The sequence below is a fragment of the Lonchura striata genome, chromosome 6, assembly GCF_046129695.1.
Source record: "Lonchura striata isolate bLonStr1 chromosome 6, bLonStr1.mat, whole genome shotgun sequence".
Taxonomy (NCBI): domain Eukaryota; kingdom Metazoa; phylum Chordata; class Aves; order Passeriformes; family Estrildidae; genus Lonchura; species Lonchura striata.
In genome coordinates this window covers 9,758,419-9,778,970 of record NC_134608.1, presented here as the reverse complement: position 1 = coordinate 9,778,970, position 20,552 = coordinate 9,758,419, and the positions used below count along the sequence as shown (strand labels likewise).

At 37.0% G+C, this 20,552-nt stretch overlaps 1 protein-coding gene across 1 annotated transcript in view; it reads left to right on the top strand.

Moving 5' to 3' along the window:
* The window catches only part of TDRD9 (tudor domain containing 9), a 67,379-nt gene extending 50,032 nt beyond the window's left edge, over positions 1 to 17,347 (top strand). Inside the window, exons 22-36 of the mRNA XM_077783763.1 lie at positions 159 to 266; positions 2,192 to 2,292; positions 2,951 to 3,124; positions 4,396 to 4,507; positions 5,812 to 6,024; positions 6,955 to 7,044; positions 8,243 to 8,503; positions 8,938 to 9,087; positions 10,136 to 10,206; positions 10,562 to 10,671; positions 10,831 to 10,924; positions 11,558 to 11,696; positions 12,768 to 12,877; positions 15,186 to 15,258; positions 16,542 to 17,347. Of these exons, the coding sequence (XP_077639889.1) occupies positions 159 to 266; positions 2,192 to 2,292; positions 2,951 to 3,124; positions 4,396 to 4,507; positions 5,812 to 6,024; positions 6,955 to 7,044; positions 8,243 to 8,503; positions 8,938 to 9,087; positions 10,136 to 10,206; positions 10,562 to 10,671; positions 10,831 to 10,924; positions 11,558 to 11,696; positions 12,768 to 12,877; positions 15,186 to 15,258; positions 16,542 to 16,637 (1,902 nt within the window). The 3' untranslated portion in view covers positions 16,638 to 17,347. The remainder of the gene's footprint in view (positions 1 to 158; positions 267 to 2,191; positions 2,293 to 2,950; positions 3,125 to 4,395; positions 4,508 to 5,811; positions 6,025 to 6,954; positions 7,045 to 8,242; positions 8,504 to 8,937; positions 9,088 to 10,135; positions 10,207 to 10,561; positions 10,672 to 10,830; positions 10,925 to 11,557; positions 11,697 to 12,767; positions 12,878 to 15,185; positions 15,259 to 16,541) is intronic.
* Positions 17,348 to 20,552: the final 3,205 nt, after the last annotated feature.

Here is a 20,552-nt window from a genome sequence, read left to right as displayed (position 1 = left end):
TTGTGTTTGGTTTCCAGTTCTGGTAATTCCTGAACAGAGACAGGGAAAAAAATATTCATATGAAGATCTATTGGTGTCTCTATATGTTGTCAGTGTATCTCATTTAAAGAAACTGAATACAATCTGCTGTCTTTCACAAAATACTTTCTTGATTTCAGGTGGTAATAGCTGGTGCTTTCTATCCAAACTACTGTACTTTTGGAAAATGTAGGGAAGAAATTGCCATGAAAGACCTTGCTGGCAAGGATCCGAAAACCACTGTAATGGTATGTTAAGAGGGTGAATGACTTAATTAAGAATCAAGTAACAGAAATATCAAGTGTTTGGGTGCTGTTTTCAAGTTCTGTTCTGACTTGGGCAAGGAGAGAAATAATTACCTACTCTGATCCTTGCTTGATGAAGTCTGTCCCACCTTCCTTTCTTTCAGTACAATAAACATTGTGTAGGTGGACAATTTTGAAAGAATTCTTGAGAATTGCCTCTATGCATTTGATTTCTAGTCTTGCACAGGCAAACAACTTTCATCAACCTAAAAAAATACTTGGAAAAGTAGAACAGAACTATCAAGGGTACTTTTTTACTCAGTTCATGTAGTGTTGCAACTTCAGTGTTACTTTTTGTGTAATCTCCTTGTTAGTGCATGGCACATGTGCTTGTTGTTTTAAGGTTACTGAGGTGTTACACTGGGTTTATCTTGTAAATTGCTTTTTATCTTTAAATTACTTTGCAGCTGATTGCATATGTGCAAGTTTTAAATGGCTGTGCTGATTTTGCAAAATTGTGCAGTCTTAGCTAAGAAAATATTTGGTTTATCTGAACTAGGTATAACACTGTAAAACAGCCATGACCTGTGCTTAAAGAAACCAAATCTACCAATGAACCTCAAAGAATAGACTTTACTGTCACAAGAGACAATAAATACAAAGGAGAGAGAGTCAGAAAATCTTGTTGACAAGGGATTTTTTGTGCTTCATACTATTTAAGGATATTGAAGCAAAATATCACACTCAATCTTGTGGAATAAAGACTAGTCTTGCCACAGCAGCATTGATTAATAATAAATTGGTAGATTTAAAGAGCTGCTTACTTTTAATGTATTTAACTCTTGGTCTACTCTTATATCATCTGCTTGTTACCTTGGAAGAAGTAGCTGCTGTGACTTCATGATTGTAAATTATCATCTTGGGCACAAATGCTGCAAATTCCTCAAGCTCTCACTTGGAGAGATTCTTACAGCCATATACTACTCCTAATGTTGTGCTGAAGATGTAAAAGATAATTAAACCTCTAACTCTCTGGTCTCTCTAAATTATCTTCCCTTGAGGCAATTTCTGCAGTCTCACGTAGACCATGGTTTTGACCAGCAGCTGATCTTAGTGCTGAAGCTTCAAGGCATAGAAACATTGTGAATAAATAATCTGTTTTTTCCTGTCTAAAGTTGTAAGAGCCAAAGAAAAGAACGGACAGTTGCACAGGCTCTGAAAAACAGTTCAAAGTCTGAACTTGCTAATTAGGAATTCATGATTCTGTATTAAATCAAGATCTCCTATGAGGTATTATTAAGAAAAAGTTAGTGAAATGGACACATGACTGTAGTTGCACGTTAATAGTTGTGAAAGCTTACACTGGAGTTACACCTCTGCACAAGGAAGAAGAGAAGATTGACCTTTGTCATCCCTAAGAGGTGTATATCCTGTGAGAGAGCTTTGCAGTTGTGCAAGCTGTCCCACCATAGCTAAGTAATTCAGTGTGTGGTAGGTCTGCCAGGATATGCAGGAGCTGCTGGTCCTTCAGCTTCCCAGGCTGTGCATACTGTACCAGGATATTGTTCCCCATTGTGGAAAAAGAATCACAGCATTCCAGTGTTTTCTGTTACAAGCAAAGTCAAGAGACACTAGACGGCTTTTTGTAACAAATACCAGATTAATATATATAATTACAAATTAATTTGTTTCATTTATAGTTTATCTACTGGTTTGAAGTAGTAGGGTGTTATTAGCAGCAAAATATTGCTTTTTATTGGCTTTTGAGATTCTTGAATGTACTATAGTATCTAGCACTTCAGGAATTGGAGTTCAGATTGCACATAATTATTGCAGCTCAAGTGAACGAGAAAGCAAACTGTTTAGGTGAACTTGAAAATGCATTAAAGCAAGTGAATGTATCCAAATTTAACATTTTTTCTTTACAGCTGAAGAACATTCCTCCCTATGGATATATATACCATAAACAGTTGCAGTCACTACTTAGACAGTGTGGGCAGGTAAAATCTATTTCCTACAATGGTACAAGGTGAGTGTAAAATAAAGTATCCTGCCTTATGTTCTCAGGTACAAATCCAGTAAACAATTTCTTTAGCAGTGATGTACTGACAAATTCTCGCTTTGGAATCAGTAAATTACTTTTAGTATATTGGTTGGGCTTAAAAAGGTGGTTTTGAAGTCTGATGTACATTGGTTTGAAAAACATTAGATAAGCTAGCTGAGGTAGAGCCTTCTGGTTTGTCTCTTCTGTTCTCTAACAGTGGGCCTTAATTGCAACTCATTGTCTGTATTTATTTCTGTCTGTTATGCTGAATTTAGCTCAATTCTACAGTCTGATGGCTTTTTTGAGTTGATAATCTGACTAGTTTCAGCCTATGGCTGCCCAAAATTGAATTCATGTAACCCTTCTTATTCCTTTTCCAACCTTTATTGCCTCCCTTATTTGCTTATATTTTCACATCCTATTTGTATTAAATTTATCATGTGCCTGTGATAATGGTAGAAAGTTTTCTTATCACCATCATGATAATAAAAGTTTCAAGTACATAAAAGAGCCTGTGAGGAACCTGCCTTTTACTGTCTGCTTGCCTGATAAGACAAAGACAGGGAGAAAAAAAATTTAATTTAATTTTTTCTTTTTTTTTTTTTTTTTTTTTTTTTTTTTTTTTTTTTTTTTTTGTAAACAGAGCTTTTGTGGAGTTCTCTCGTAATCCAAAGGAAGTTTTTAAAGTTCTTCCTGAAGTATACCTGGCAGTCAAGATGTCACAGCTGAAGATTCCTTTTGAGCTGCATGTTCATCATCCAGAGGATATCAGAAGACAAGTGCAAGATGCAGGAGCTGCAGGTTTAGAATTTCTAAGGTAATTGTATTGCATATGTAAAATGTGTTTCTTTGCAGCAAAAATAGGTTTGCTGGACTTGGTGGGAGTTTGGAAGTGTCACCAGGGAAAAATCAGTTTAAAAAAACAGATGTAAACTTTGTCTAAACAGAATGTTTTTGCAGGGCTAGAAATAAGGTGATTATTTTAAATATTTCTTTCTAGTTAAAGGTATTTTGCTGTTCAAGACAATTCCAAGTAGCAGTCATCTTCCCTGCCCGTCCCTCAAGATTCTGTTCCATTTTCCTTTGGCATATGAAAATATGGATGTACTCAGTTACTTCTGTTCCTGATAGAGACAATGAGATAATATGGGGATTGTGATAACCAAAGTAAATAAGAAATAGCATTTGGGGACAAAAAAGAAAGGGATGAGAGGCAAGAGTATAACAAAAGAAACAGGAAACATAAGGACATGAGGTGTAACAATATAATAGGAGTTCATTCTGAGCAATGCAATGTAGTGAGTCTCTTTGGCTCACACCTGCTTTTGCTCAGAAAATCTGTCATGTTTGTTCCAGTGTTATCCTATGTTGTGATTCTGAGCTTCAGGTCATACAAGTAACCTGATAAAATGGCTTTCTGCCTAGCTCCTGATTAGTCTGCAGCCATTTCAGTCTTTTAAAAACAGAAATCTAGAATAGGAAGGCAGGAATTAACTGAAAAGGTTAAAGTACAGGTGAGTATTTTACTTCCAGTTGATTGTACCTGGCTTTTATTAAAATATTTTAGCACCTTCACTCTGCCCAAAACAGCACTTAGTCTTTGTGAAAATTGGCTCTTGAGGAAGTGAAGTGTCATAGCCTGGAAGACTTAAAGTTCTTATCTTTTGTCAAGTAAATGGAATATTTTATTTTTATATATATATTTCTCTATAAAATTTTGCTGAATTTATGTTTGTGCTTTTGTATACTGTTTTTTTAAAAAATAAGCTTAGAAGATAATGCTATCACGAAAAGCCTTACTACTTAACCTTAATTTTTTTCAATTTCTAATAAAGTGATGGCAGAGTTGTGCCCTGATATGTTTCTTTTTGTGTTTGGTTTTACTGCAGTTGAAACAGTTACTGTGCAGTAATTTGGTTCTGTTTGATAATTTTGCATTCTAATTGAATTAATTTATGTCTAAATAAAAATAATGAAGTACATAAATGTGCCCTAGGGATACCTTGGGAAGCAGATGAAAGCAAAAAAATTAATCCTCTTGAGTTTTCCCTTGTGAGTGAAGTATTTAGCATCTTCATTCCATTTTAGAGTAAATGTGGATTGTCAGAAGCAGACTGTGGAGCCTGTGAAAATCTTATTTGGTGATTTACAAATGTCAAAGATGATCCCAAGTCGTTTTCTGTCCATCAGGGTAACAGAGGTAGGAATATTATATATAAGTAGGTCATATCTAATAATTAGTACCTAGATTAATCTCTTTAGCAGAGATTAATATCTGACAAGTTTATGTTAAAAAATTGGGTACTGATAATGTTTTTGGTGCAGAGGTGTCTGTACAATGTGTGGGGAGTATTCTTGGTCTTATCTTTAGTAGTTCTTTGTTAAACAGTACTCACATGTTTGCATTTAAAAATTTGTGGGATTTGCTGACAGTAAATGCTAGCTGGAAGTAGACATAAATGTAAAGAGGACTAATGAAAGAGGTAAAATACTTGTGTAAACTATAAAAATGAAAATCAGAAGGTATTTGGGCCATATACCTGGTTGTTAACTGCTGGTTTTCTTCAGAAAACATGCATATGAGTAATGAGATTAATCAATGGTAGTATATACTCATCCAGAAAAAATATTTCATGCATAGAAGTGCATTAGGGGAAAATTCTATGTATATACAAATATTTCTGAAATCTGAAGCTGTGATTTTTAAATCTTATGTTAGCTGTCATCTTCATTAGTATTGCTAGAGTAATAGCAATGTATATGCTGCTGAAATAGAAATAATAAAAACATTCCTACCACTGAGCTAGGGGAAATTATAAGATAAAGTATTAAAACAGCTCTTGTTAGTAGTGGTACCTTTTTGCAAGTGGAGAGAAGAGTATTTTCCTCCTTTTAGTCAGCTAAATCTTTTGGATGAAAAATGTTAGGGAATTTGATCAGACCCATTGCAATCACTTGGCTACTTCTGTTGTAATATGTGAGCATTAATGATTGTAAATAAAGATTGTTTTTTATCACAAGCATTCAGTATAAAGTTTGAATACACATTTCAAAAGATTACTTGCTTTATTGAATTGGCTTTAAATAGGTGTATGTTCTCACCAGTTCCCTAAGATATGGCTCATCATAGCAGTGACACTGCTGATGTACCGATTGGTGTTCTGTCATGAATAAAAAAGGGTGCACCAAATCTGTGCACCTGTCTAGTCAACTGTCTATCTTGTATTTTCTATATGTTATCTTGGTTTAGGAAAATGAAAACAGTCCCTGTATTTTAGTAATGCTTATCTCAGAATCTGTTTAGATGAAAAGTGTGTTGCACAGAAAATAAAACATTTTCCAAAAAAACCAAATTATGAAATAGAAATGTTCACTACATTGTTGCAGTGTGTGTAAACTGTTGTGTCAGGAGTAGGAGTGTGTTCATGTATTTTGCTAAGATGTGGTTTGTATTTGAGGAAGAATAATATGAAATCTGTTATTGTCTAATTTTTATACTTGCAGGTAGTAGAAGTTGGACACTTCTGGGGTTACAGGACAGATGAAAAAAACACAGCCGTGCTCCGGGCTCTAAGTGCTGAAATCGACTATCAGAACCTGGTGGATTTAGCAGTGCCTCCATGTGTAGATGTGCTTTGTCTGGCACCCTTCACTTATCTGGGAAAGAGAGGATACTACAGAGCTCATGTTCTGTATGTTCGTGGAGCTCTTGCTGAGGTAATGTGCTGTGTCATATTGAATCGGTAGCATGTAATTGGGTTAACAATCTCAGAGCTTTGCTGCCTTTTTTAAATTTATTTTTTCTACAGATCACTCTGGCCACAATAGATTAATTTGTTTCTTTTACAGAACACAGCAATTTCTAGTATTAAATTGAGAAGCTCTTGCAGGGTGAAATAAAATAAAGACCAAAACCTCTGGTGAATCTGAAAACGTGGCTTTTTTTTGAACAGTGTTTATGCTGCTGAGTTCTAGATCATCAACAAACGCATCTGAATATTTTGGCTTTGTGCTGATATGAGTAATGGAAATTAGTGCCACAGTTCAAGATTGGTATTGATTTTTCAGGCCAATATTTTTCAGCAGTTTTAGGGCAGATTTTTAAAATTTTTTAAAGATTGGCCTTTGAATTCCGTTTATTTTTTAACCTGTCTGGGTGTCACCGCTATAGAATTAATACTGAATATTGTCATGGTTTAAAGTAATGAAAAACGAGTGAATAGGAGTGCTAATCTCATCACTTTCTCATTTGAGTTTATGAACAGTCACTGAATACATGTTCACATTTGCTTAGCTAAAAGTAGTTTTTGGTAGTATCTCCCACTGAAGAAGGTTACACAGATCTTAATGTGGGGAGAGAATTTAGTCTTTCAGAGAAACTTGCCTTTTCTAGATTTAGGGGATTATTTGCATTAGAAGCAGATACTTACGCCAAGGGATCAAATAATAGATGTGATAAAATTTGATGTATTCTTTTTGATATGACTTCATTTGCATAATTTCTAGACTTTGAATTTGCTTCCATGTGACTTGATAAGATTTGTTGTACTGTAATTTTTTAATTCAAGTCATTACTTTTCTTGCCACTAAAGATAGATTTTTTTAATGTTGTGAAGTCTTTGCAGATACTCTTGATTCTTTTTACAGGTTTTTTTTGTGGATTATGGCAATAGATCTGAAGTGCCTTTAAATAAACTAAAAGAGATTCCAAGGTGTCTTCAAGGGCTTCCTTTCCAGGTAAGGGTGATGCTGTTGGCTGTGGCTTGCTGGGTATTTTGTGTCTGGCGTGACAAACAGGAGTGAACTTCAAGTCAGGATGCTTTTCAGAATAATACTTAAATAATACATATTTTGCTGATGGAAGTACCTTCAAATCACCTTCACTAATAAAATTCCAGAAGTGTGTGTATTTACAGAGCAGAAATTCTCATGTGTACTTGAACTACGGTGTATTTAATTGTAGAGAATTCCTAATTTTGTAAAGCTGTGGGATTTTTTCATGCTGCTTTGCTGTTCTCTGAACTGCTGGTTTTCCTGGGATCTTTTCAGACAGAATTCTCTTGATGATTACATATAAGTGTTATAGATCTAATGATCTTTGGATCAAATGAGAGGGATTTAATAGCTAGTTTTTCAGAGAAATAATTCTCTTGAGGTAGATGTACAAATACTTTAAATATAATTCAGGTTTTCAGTGCTCACTTTTTAAGCTAATAGAAACAGTTGTGTCATACTAATTCTATTTTCAGAAGCATTTAATGATGAAAATGAGAAATGGACCAGTAGAAATAAGATTAGATCTTTGCAGGGCTAATTTTGTTTGGTTTTCTTTTGTAATTGATGTAAAAAAATAATTTTGGCAAGAAGCATCCTTTTTTGTGTTTTCTGCACACATGCTAAATGGAAATGTATTTCTGCTTCAGGCCTGATCTTTTAATGACTAGCTAGAACAAACCCAGGGTTTCTCCTGTAAATTCATTCAAAGACACAATTACAGGTAGTGATTGTGGACATGGGAACTTAAATACTCTTGCCTGCCAGGGACAGAAGAGCCGTAGTGGTCTTACCAAGTTTTCTGTTAACTTAGTTGAAAACAGTTGTAGACTTAAGTTTTTTTCCAGAGAAGACATCTCTGTGCTCCTAAGATTTCATTATGAATAGTGAATTACTACCAAATTATCCTTTATGCACTGTTTGCTCTGATTCCTTAGCAGCTATGTACTATACTGAAGATACGTGAGCTGTCATGTGTTGGCAGTGATGGAGTAGGAATTATGCCAGTAGCTTTACAGCAGCCTTAGGAGTTAACAAAAGCCACCACAGTAATTATGAAATAATTCATAGTTATTAATTCAGACAGTTTGTTGAGGGAGTGAAATATTTCCTCGCTGGCTCTCTAGTCAGGCAAGCGCTGTTCCCGATGTTTCTGCTCTAGGCTTTGGAGTTCAAGATCTGCAAGATGTGTCCCTCTGCCCGATCCCTGGTGTGCGGGGAGCCGTGGAGCTGCAGTGCCAGCCAGAGGTTTGCCTCGCTGGTCAGCGGCTGCACGCTGCTGGTGGAGGTTTATTCCCTGCTGCACGGCGTCCTGCACGTGGATGTGTTCCGGCACTCGGGCCACAGCGGCCTGGTGAACATTCGGGATGTGCTCATCAGGGAGCGCCACGCTGAGCTGGCAGAGGAGTCACACGACTCACAGGTGTGTACTGACAGAGCTGCTGCTGCTCGTCTTGCTCTGGTTTATAATTCAGTTCTGGCTGAACTGAGCAGCCGAGCTGCAGCTTGACTAGTGGCAAGGTTAATACTTGGATAGGGCAGTGTATTTTTATATGTGTGCATAATGCATATTGAGCTGTTGGCCAAAAGCATTGCTGCTTTGAGACCCCTTCTGGAAGAGATGCTTCTTGGGAAAGGATTTCCTCAGTTGAACTGTTCAGTCTTACTAAAAACTGAAAAACTGTTAACTTCTTCATAATTTTAACTCTCCTCCATTTTGACGTTTTATATAATTTGAAGAGTCATCAGAACATTGTATTTTGTCTTTGTATGTGAGTATATCTTGTGTAGGACCTGCTTTGTAAAATTTTTTAAGAAATAATTGTTCAACACTTTAACACTTCCTTTATTTTATAGCAAAGCCATGATTTGCTCAAGGGATTATTTTTGGATGAAGCAAAGAAAGAAGAGCAAACGCCTGTATCTGCAAGACAGGAAGAAAAGCATCTCATTGAAAGATTGTTGAAGTGCTTTTCTGAAAAGAAATCTGATGCACCAACCCATAAGGTAACTTGAGTGATGGTTTTGGCCTGTCACCACATGATCCTGCTTCTCACATTGTTAGAATGGAGATGAGGACCGAAAGTGCCACAAATAACGAAGCTCTATTTGATGCATTTCATTCATTTTGCTTTCTGTTGCTAGAAAGCCATAGTGTGACACTGTTTCAGACTGGTCTGCTGCAGCCTTGAACAGAGTTTTGAAGTACAGCCTGAGAGCTAAGTGATTCTGCTCTTCTAATAAGACAGCACTTTGAACTCAAGCAGAACAGAGATAAAACTGAACAGCAGAATGCAATGTTTCTGTACATGGTAGTCTTCATTATATAAGCCATAGCAAAAGAGCAAGTTTATAACCCTGTCAGTTTTTCAGAAAATCTAAACATGGTTTTTACTGTACACAATGTTTGATTCTTCATCAGCTAGTGATAGGTAAGCAGCTGGGATAGATGCATCAGTGAACACTCCAGTAACTAATGGTAATGATGCTTTTCCTCTGCCAGTGCCAAAATCAGAAATGTGTTTTGAGCTATCTAGTCACTACCAAGTTGGAATATAAAACAGGAAGATGTGTGTCCTGTTCTGCATTGTGATTACAAGTTGGGCCTCACCTACATGCTGATTATTTTTCCAGTTCAGATGTGACAAAATTTCAGGCTTTCAAGCACCTAATCATGCTGCATTTATCCACAGGAGTAAACCTGTTTAACTGCCCACTTCATAAAGTGAGATATTTTCAAGATTAAAGACCTTGTCAGATAAATAAAATTATCTGATTTTCTTCAGTGATCTATGAAGTCTGAACTCATGTTTTTAAGCAGGAGGAAAATCAGGAATCTGCAGCACCTTTGAAAATAGATAATTTTAGTGAAGTGCCTCAACAAGCAAAGTTTGCTTTAGATGAGTGAAACTGAAGTGTCAAATTATCAATTGAGCAGCTCAGTGTTGTTCAGTACATGCTGAAATGTGTTTGGTTCTAATTTATAAATCACTGAGATTTGAAGAGATCCAGGTGCTGGCCAACTCAAATGTGTCTCTCTCCCTTTTTTTTCAAGGTAACGATTTTTGGTCCTTTCAGTCCTTACCAGCTGAAATGCTACAGTCTGACCAAAATATCCCAGTTCAGGTATGAGAAGACTTATTGGGAAGTATAGTCATGTTCTTATCTATTATTTTCAATAAATAAACTGGACAAAAACCACATAGTTACTCCTACACAGATTTTTCCAGAATTTTTACTCATTGAAAACACTGAAGGAGTCAAGCTTGTATTGCATTAATTCACATGCTATTGCTGTTTAAAATCTTGGAGTAGTTTTAAGGTGCATTATTGTCTCACAAAGAGATTATTTATTAACTGTCATTTAAATCTGCTAACAGTAAGCAACTATTCTGAGTTTTTGTTGTGAATTTAAAATGTTTTTATGTATATGTTTTTATGAGTTTTGAGGTTTTTATTGTTGAAAATATTTCTTCCCCAGAAATGTTTTCATACATAAGGACAGCATAAACTCCATTGTTGTCCATGATGGTGCAGAAGATCCCTTTCAGCAGCTCTTGGTGGCCACTGATGTATCAGTAACTGCAGCTGGTAATGCCTAACAAAAACGTTTGGATGGTTTCTCTAGACTGCTTGTTTTATATGAGTAATCTATGAGTAAATATGTCACTGTAGTTCTGTGTTACATCTTTTTGAGGTGTCATTTTCATTAAATGCTCCTTAGAGTGATTTTTTTTCTTTTGCTGCCAGGGTCCGTGATTTTAGGTGAAACATCTTTGATGCCACCTATTCATGGCCTGCTTGCACTCCTCAGTATGCTGTTTGCTCCTGCAATAGAACTTAGGTATTTGTGCATTTTAAAATGGTGGGTCTTTTATTATTTTCTTTAGGATCCTCACAAATTTTTGACAGATATTATTTATTTGCTTTTAGCATTTTATGTATTCTCTTCCTGGTATTTTTTTATGAGTTTTAGTTTAGAATGTAGGTAATATAACTTGTTCATATGCTTATGAATACTGCAGAGTCTCCTCTCATGATAAGACATTACAGCTCCTGACAGTTGTGCTGGAAGCCTGGGAAGATGGAATGGTAAACTGGGAATGTTAAATCTACATGAGAAGAGGAACTTGCATAATTTTTTGTAAAAGCTGAGCTCTGTTGTGTTTTCTTGAATTTCTGGTATTTGCAGACATTCATTTCAAAATAGTGAAGCTTGCTTTCCTTAATTTTGCTTATGTATGATTTTATAGTAAGTTTTATGAGTATATGTTTTTATAATCAGAGCTTCAGTTTTGTATCATCACTGTATATTTTATAAACCAGTATGACTGAGTGTGAATGCCTCTCAATTGTTTTAGCTTCTTTCAAACACGTCTTGCTTTGGATGGCTTAGACAAATTAATTTAAGTCTGTCTTCATAAGAGTTTCATTTCTTCATCTCTTAATGAGCCTGTTTTCTTTCTTTTTCATGTAGAGTTGATAAAAGTGGCAAGTACTTCACTGGTGTATTGTGTGGTTTGGGTTGGAGTCAGACATCTGGGGCTCCACTGTTTCCAGCAAATGATATGGAGGTGACATTTGATGTGCAGTTTGGACTGGAAGACATAACAGAGGTAAAACTTGCATAAAGAGTTTTCACTACAGTAGGAATTCAGCATAAGTCAGTGCATCTGAGCTTGTTAACTCTTAGTGCTAATAGAAAAGATTGTTTGGACTGTGGGGTTTGGGGTTTTTTTGTAGTTTTGTTTGTTTATTGGGGTTTTTCAGTGTGCTCCCTTTTTATGCTCTTGGATTTTTATCAGAAGAAGCAGTTGCCCCCTGCTCTGAACAAATAAGATAACATAGAATGTTACACACTTCTCAAAATAAAATCAGTTTTGCACTTACTAGTTTTGTTCTTATGATTGCCATGGCTTTTACTAACAAGCAGAGCATTGCTGCTTTGCAGGCTTCAGTTTGATTTTACAGCTCTGATAAGTCATCTGTATTGAGATGCATCTCAGAGCAAATCAGCCAAACAATAAAACCCCTACATTCCTCATTACTGCCTTCTGCAGCTCAGAGAGTGAGCTCTGTCAGAAGGAAGCATGTACACAACAGTGCAGGACAGTGTATTTGACACATGCCTGGGACAGTGAAGGACATGCCCTGGGTAAGTCTGTGTGTGAAACAGGTGCTTAGGGTGGTTCCTGGAGGTTTTCCAAGGACACAGTGGACATTCTGATGCACACATCTGTGAGCTGTTATTTTCTGAAAGCACTGACTTGGGTGTGCTGGCTGTGTTCATGATGCCTTAGTCAGAATGGTAACACAAAGCTGCTGTATATGTGAAAAATTATGGACAGAGAGAAAAAAAAAAACAAACAAAAAACAACTTTCACAGAAGGAATTCTGCTTTGGAAAAAGTCCAGGTAAGTGGTAGCCTGTATGTTTTATGGCATATCTGAGTAACCTTAAAAATTGTGATACCATGTGGCTGAAATATCAATATCATTGACCACCAGAGGTGCAGCTAACTGCAGGAAGAAGCATTTCTGAAATTTCTGATGTTTTTACTTATGGAAATACTATTCCAATTGAAGTTCAGTGATGTGGTTGCCACAACCACCTTCATGTCAGTGTAATACAATACAGACCTTATGCTGGTTTAAAGTGCTTTATATTCTGTAACTGGTGTTTTACAGATAAACAGTCTGAGGACAGCCATGAATAAGCTGCTCTGTGAGCAAGCTCTTGTCTGTGGACAAGAGCAAGTGGCACAGCTGCAGGAGGATATTCGTCAGAAGCTTCTATGGTAATCATTTTGTAGAAATAAGATCTTCTGTTTCACAGTCTCAGCAAAAATTAATGATTGCTTGAAGCATAGCTCAGGTTAGGCTTTGGAAAAATAATATATGCTTTCATGTAATGATGCATTTCATTTATTTTGTTTATTTTTAAAAGCAGTATACTAAACAACCTTAGACTTCTTGTGGTAGCACTGGTTCTTCAGGGAAGCCAAATCACTTGAGAGTCATAAAACCTAGACTGTAAAACCTGTTATACAGGATATCAACTCTTATGTATCCTTGGATTTTGCACCCAGGACAAAGCTAATTGAGTCCTATGTCATAACAGTGCAGAAGGATTTAGAATTCTTTCTTCCTGTATATTAAATTTGAATCATGTGTGCTGCCTTTCCTCCCTCAGCAGACTTGTGCAGAACAGGTGCCAAGTGAATTGGAAGTCCCAGGCAAATTTAGGAACTGAAGTAAGGTCACCTGCCTTTTTTCCCTGCAAGCCTCCCTCCTTCTTGGAAGTGAAGCAGTGGTTCTGAAAAGACCATTGTGATTCAGTGTAGCCAGCCTGGAGATTTTTCAGCTTGTAGTTTAGTGAACTATCCCAGAACAGCTCCTTCTGTCTGTACCTGCTGAGCATAATGTGAAAAATCTTCCCTTATTTGTACACTCAGCATGAATTTTAGTGCTGTCTGTATCATCAGGAGATTTTTCTCATCCTGACCTGGCTCTCTACTAAACTATCTTAAAAAGATATGGCCTGGTCTAGAGGCCATAACATAACTTTTATCAGCCTCATCCTAAGAAATAGGACCTTTCTTTTTGCCAATAGAGCTTTGATGAAGTAACTGCAGGATGTCAAAGTTAGGCAGTTCATTGTGGTGATAAAGATCAGAACCCTGCTCTTATCCAGGGTTATCAGAATGATTATCAGAGCTGCTGTTGATGCTAATTTTTCAGGTGCTCCTTGTTTTTCAAAGTACTTGCTCTCTTATCTGTGGGGAAAAAAAACGTATTAAATTGCCTTAAGTTAAAAGCAAACACCCATATTTCCTATTTCCGAAACTCCAAATAAAATTTGGATGCATTCCATTGTAAATTAACAAGTCAGCCTTACCTTTAGAGGCACTAGGAATGAAATTAAAAGAGCACAAGCAATGGAGAAGTCAAGGAACGTGGATAGGCAGAAAGAGGGAAGGCCACAACCCCTGTCTGGAGGTGACTGTGACAGTAACAGCTCATGCTGGGGCATCAACACTTACATGCTGAATTGAAGGCACTAAAATGTCACTGCTATTTGTTCAGACATGTGAATACTTGCTGCAGTTTGGGCACCTATTTTGGGCTGATTGTTCAGACATCTCCAGGCACTGGGAGGGGAAGGGTCAGACCTTGGCACAGGTCCTGGGCACTGACGTGTTCCCAGCTCAGTCAGCGCCTCCAGCCTGACTCGGTCACTCTCATCAGCCCCGGGCTCCTTGTCTTCAGGATTTTCTACCTTTCTGTGCTAGCCTTTTCTCCTGGAATTTTTGCACATTTATTGGTTGTCCTCCAAGCATCCTACAGATATTTTTATTTAAATTTTTATTTTATATTATTTTTGTATGTCTTTATTTGAAGGAATAAACAGTCTGATTATTGTAATGATTTCTTCTTTTCCCTTACGTAAAATCTTTCTTGGTTTTCAATGCTTTTTTTCCACTTGCACTTTCTGTTTTGGAAAAAACATTTATTAATTCAATTACATAGGTAAAAATTTAGCCTGAAAAATCTTTCATAACTGTTTTCCATTTTTCAAAAGCTAATTGTATTTACAACATGTCACCACTACTTAAGACTAAAATCAGTTTTTGAAAAACACATCTAGACAGAATTAATTAATGTCTGCTACTGTTGTACTTTGCACAGCTTGAGGAAATAACTGGAGCAGACAGACAATCTATAGTAATTGAGTTGTCATGCAAAACAAAATACCCTAAAAATAGCTATATTATGCATTCTATTGAGTAAGCATACATAAAATTTAAGGAATAAATTACAGTTGCAAATTCTAGTGCTTTGTAAAAAATACTCTATTTTCTTTAGAAGAAGATACATTCTGATACATGATACGTCCCTGTGAAAATTTCTATTTTGACTTACTCCACTGGATAGGCAAAGTACAGAGAAGTGAAAAATCAGACTAGATTAAGAGGGAAATTTAATATTTCCTTTAGCATAGACACCTTGTAAATACCAGGTTGTATCTCATATAAAAAAATTCTTTGTCTTTGTAATGAACCAAATACAAGTGTATTTCTCAAGGCTGTATTTATGTAATTTCAGTTTAATCTGCAAATCAAAGCCTCGAGACATAATTGATCCTACCTGGTATGAGAAGCCATATGCATGGAATCAGGTAAGGGTATAAATTTTAAAGTACTTGTGCAGTGGGGTGGGGTTTTTTTTATTTGTTTTTTTAATTTGTTTGTTTGTTTGTTTTATTTTTGTGGGGGTTTTTGTTGGTTGTTTTTTTTGAGGAGTTTGAGTACTCCAGCAGAGTTAGTTAAGAGTGTTGAAAGGATTATTCAATTTGAAAATTATCAAAAGCACTGTAGGGTTAAATTTAAAGCATATGAACTTTTATTTATGTAATCATTTACTACTGTTGATACACTGCTTTTGTAGTCTGCTTAGTTGTTGCTTGTTTTTTTTAATTTTGTGTGTATAAATATTTAGCGTTTTTAAAGAGAGCTCTCCATGGTTTTAAGGTGAGAGAGATTGTAAAGGTAACTTCACTTTTTTTGGAAGTTAAAATTTTCTATTCTCTCTGTTAAGTAGCTGTAGCTACATTTTCCTGAATGCAGTGCATTTTTGTTTGTTTTTGCTTGCTGTGGTTTGAGGTGGATTTTCCTTTCTAGGCAGACAGAAATGTGGCTCGTTTCAGAGCAGATGTGCTGGGGTCAGACAGGAGGACAGTTTTCTCAAGACCCAGGAGGGTTTCATGAGAAAACTCTCCTCTAGCTTCCTACTCTATTAGACATCCTACCTTTCTTTCTCTAAGGGCCTCTGCAGGCCACTGGATTTCCTAGAGGACAAGTAGAGTTTCTTGATTAAAAAGAGGATGAGGAATTAGTGAATGCAGGAGTAAAAGTGCTACACACACACTCCCTTTGCCTCTCCCACCCTGCAGCCCATAAAGTAGGGGTTTGGGACACCCTTGAAAAGAGGGACAACAGCAAAAACACCAAGGGCATTTATTTCTAAAAGGCATTTTTTTAGAGTATGTTTTGATATACTGCCTTAGGCCAAAGTGTTTCTATTTTCATGTTAAAATTCAGTTATCCTTGGATTTAGGAAGGTAATACACTCACTTCTGCTGGTGTTTGTCTTTTATAACAAGCTGATGTGTAGGCCTTGGATCAGGATTTCCTCCACTGCATCTGAAAAATCCCAGGACATCTTAGATCATCAAATACTGCCTGTAATGCTTTTGAATTCATTGTAGAATAGTGTTCTAAAATCATGGCAAACCATGAGATAAAGCATTTTGGAGCCCTGGCTCTTGTTGCAGTGTGTGGCATGGAACTGAAATTCCTGCATGATCTAAAACTCAGAACTCTTCAAGACTTTTTCTTAGCTGTGTTATATAGGAAAACATTAAGAATGCATTCTGATTTTCATCTTACTTCTTTTGGCTAGGTGGATTCTCAGTGTATTACTGACGAGCCTGAAAAGCAGCATGAAAAAGGAAATTTTGTTTATCAGCTCCACAAGCTTGTTTTGTTGAATGATTAAGTTTTTCTAGAAGTCTTTCAGAGGATGAGGGATTACTAGTCTAAAAATTAGTTCTGTATTGTATGCATGTTTTGCAAGACTGTTCTTTAATATGAGTACAAGTGTGCTGAAATACAGTTTGGAAAATGTTCCTGTGTTTCTAAAAAAAGCTGAGGTTTGCTAGCCTAGAGCAGACAAGTTCAGTCATAAAAGAAACTGATGTAAATCAGGATGCAATTTTCATTTTAATAATACTTCCGAACAGGTTTATCACAAGATACATGAAAGATGAAGCAAATCTAGGCTTAGTTGTTCATTTTCTGTCTAAAAACCCATAAATTAAGGGGCGTGACTTTATTTGTCTGTAATTAAAAGTTGCATTTTCCTATTTTCCTTTTATTAGTTCTTAAAAAAAAATATGCAACAAAGGGGTCTGGGGTTTTCCTTAACCAAGAAATAGAATTCAGAAGAAACTGATGTTCTAAATTACGCTCTGATCCAAACTGTATCTTCATATACTGGATACAATTTTTTTGCTTTTTTTCTTTTTTTTTTGGTTCAGAAAAACATAATATGATTTATTTTCCTTTATGGCACAAGAATGCTTTTCAGTTACTGATTCATGGCACTTTGTTTCATCCTTTCAACTTAGTTTTACCTGGGACATCTTTAGCCCTAAAAGTGAGGTCAGTAGTTTCAAAATAAAATTAAAATAAATAAAATGTTTTTGTCTCTTCCTTTGTGCAGTCATGCTTAATAAAAGTTAAATTTAGTTATTAAAGGTATGTGATTGCATTCATGAAATACATCAATACAGAAACACTATGTGGAAGGATATTTATTTTCACTGTTCACTCTGTGATTTGAAGGTCATGTAATATCCAGTCATCATCTTAAGGACAAAGAATCAGTGGTCACCATGAAGAAGTGGCAGATTTTTGGAAAATAAGGGGATGCTTAGAATAAGAAATTACTTTAAGCTATAATTAAATAGAGGGATGACTGTCTAACAGGCAATTGCAGTGGTTTATTAGAGCATTACTTTCTTAGACCCATTTTAGTGATCCTTGGGAATTAGAATAGTTAGTGAGAGAGATCCAACAGAAAAATTGCATTTCAAGTAGCTTAGACAAGAGTTTCTCAGCCAAATGTTACACACCAATAAGGTATTCCTGTTAAACACCTTCAGGGGCAAGTGGATCAGGCAGGATTTCAAATCTTGCTTTTGTGTATTAATGATGGGAGTTTCCATAGGAAAAGGAAACTTGGCAACACACAAAAGCATGAGAAAAATAAAAGAATTCATTCCACATAGGTGACAGGCAATTTTTTTTTTTTTTAAATTTTTAAACTCTCTTTTTCCCATGTGTGGGCCTGTGTGTGTGACTGTGCTGCCACCAGGTGGGAGCTGCTGTGATACAGGACAGAACAGCCCCGAAGGAAACTCAGCAGCCTTCAAGCCAGCCTTGCTGGGTGATGTTGTTTATTTGCAGATGGATATATACAGTATTAAGATTTAAAAATAAGCTGTTGCATTCTGTTGTTTGGTTTAGGCTTCATCAGCATTGCAAAGTCACTTGAACAAGTTTAAGGTGTAAGTAGCTTCAGGATTTCCTCTCAAAGGGTAATAATATGTCACACTAGAGAAAGAAGTATTGTAAAGTAGCAGGGTCTTTGTGGCTGTGAACCTGATCCCATCAGCTTTGTGGCTTTTGGGGGCTACTTCCATAAGAAAAAAGGCCATGACTATGTCAAGATTTGCTTTATCTCCAGATGCTTGCCAACATTGAGCAGAATGAGACTTCAGTTACCATAATTTACTGTATTTCTTCATTGAGCTTAAAGTGGAAATACTTAAATCTATAAATGATCAGATTAATGCTCTTAAATTTCTCCAATAAAGTGGCAAGCTGTAAGTACAGGTGCTTCTAGAATCTGAAACAATGTAAATGGACATTGACTATTATTCATAATTCCCCTGCAGCTGCAATGATACCTGATAGCAGTTTTTAATCAAAAGGAGATTTTTTTTTTTTTTTTGCCATTCCATGTAATTAATTTTGGAATTCACTGCTGTGGGCTCTGGTGGAAATAAAATATTTAAACAAATAGAAAAATTAACTGGAACTCCAGGGACGGCAGATCCTTTAATAACTGTTGAAATTGAGGAACTTGAACTCCCTATCTTACTGAATTCCAGAACATCAGAAAATAAACTGAAAGAATGTCTGTTTTTATCCTTGCCAAAGTATTCCCTTATGAGAGGTATATAGGTGGAAAATATTGTCAATGAATCCTTTAACAGAGAAGTCACCTGTTATTCCTTAACTGATTTCTGGTAGTGCTGCAGAGCACTTGCTCCGTTCTTCCAGGAGAATCTCAGTGTCAGGATGAGCAGCAAAAGGGAAGAGGATATAACACAGTTGGGAATGTCACAATTCCTTCCCCAAAAAGTGTGTGTGTAGGGATTAGGGTGCTTTGAATGAGCCCAGCTGAGTCCTGCTGAGCCTTGGCCACTTGCACCGTGGCAGCTGTGCTCTCTGCAGGGAGTGCAAGTGGGGAAATCAGGGTGAGAGTGCATGTCAGTGTGAAGTGATCCATTTCCAGAGAAAACAGGACTGTCCTTTGGCTGGGTGGAATTTACAGTGATATAAGTGAGTGCATATGGATCCTGTAGAAAATTTGACCTTTCCTAGCAGTGTTGAGCTGTTGTTGAACTACATTGAAAACTTGCACCGTGGATTTTACAGTGCAAAGAGGAAACTGAATTACCAGGAAAAAAAAGGCCAGAGATGGAATTTGAGTAATGAAGGCATGGTGACTTGATAGCCCACAATGATTGAAGTCCCAACAGGTTAAATTCAATGCCAAATTCAACACTTCTACATGGAAGTGTTAGAAAAACAGCCACATGAATTAGGAAAAATTATGGCATAGACTTTGCAGGAGTTACACTGGCCTTGCCAAGTTGTTAGCATGCTTTTCAAGGACCAGCGTTACACAGAGCAAGGGTTTGTCTACTTCATAGAAAGGGATAGAACTGAACGGAAAAATAAAAACCCACCATCAGTGTATAGTTTGATTTGGAGTTTGTTTCTATAGAAGAACCTTGAGAAAAGCAGATGAAACTCCAAAGAGGTAAGTAAATTAAACCTGAGGCAAAGATGCTATGTCTGAGATACACATTCATCTGCCAAAGGAGTGTTGAGGGAAGAGGCAAGCTCTGAGTTGATCTGGTGAATCTGTAGGAAGATAAGTTGCTCTTTTCTTAGTCACTGAGCTACGTGGGTAGGTCTATTTGTCATCCCTGTCTGATGCTCCTATATTTAGCTTTCACTCAAGCTCCAGGAGAGTCTCTAATCTCCCAGATCTATGACTTAAATCCCTTGGGGAAACAGAGGTGGCTGTTCCCTCTGCTGAGAGAGCTGCAGGACAAGGACAGGACCTTCGTAGAGATCCCCCCTTTAAGGGAGGGGAGTCACCCCCTTAACATGGCTGTGAGTGATGGGGAAATCCTGGCAGATGTTTCTTGGCACTGGATGAGTTTGTGGATGTTCCTTGATCCCAGGGCAAGGGGCCAGAGGGCTGAGCTTGGGTGGTCAGTGAGGAGTACTGATGTCACTGCTGGTTTTGCCATCAGACTGGTGAGAGGGTAGTGGGTTGAGGTGAGCTGGCCAGGAACGAGCTGCACGCACCAGGAGCTGTCCTGAGGGGTCATGGCCTTCACTCCTTCACCCCAGCAATTCCCTCCCTCACAGGGAGGCACCTGGGGAAAGAGAGAAGTAGGGTTGCTACTTGGTTCAGAGGAAGGAGGGAGGTGAAGCGTGTGGTTGAAATGCTGGCATTCATTTCCTCCTGTGCTCCAAAAAGTGCAAGGGCTGCTTTTTGCTCTGAAAAACTGCAGTCAAATCATCTTCACTCATGGTGAGATGAGTT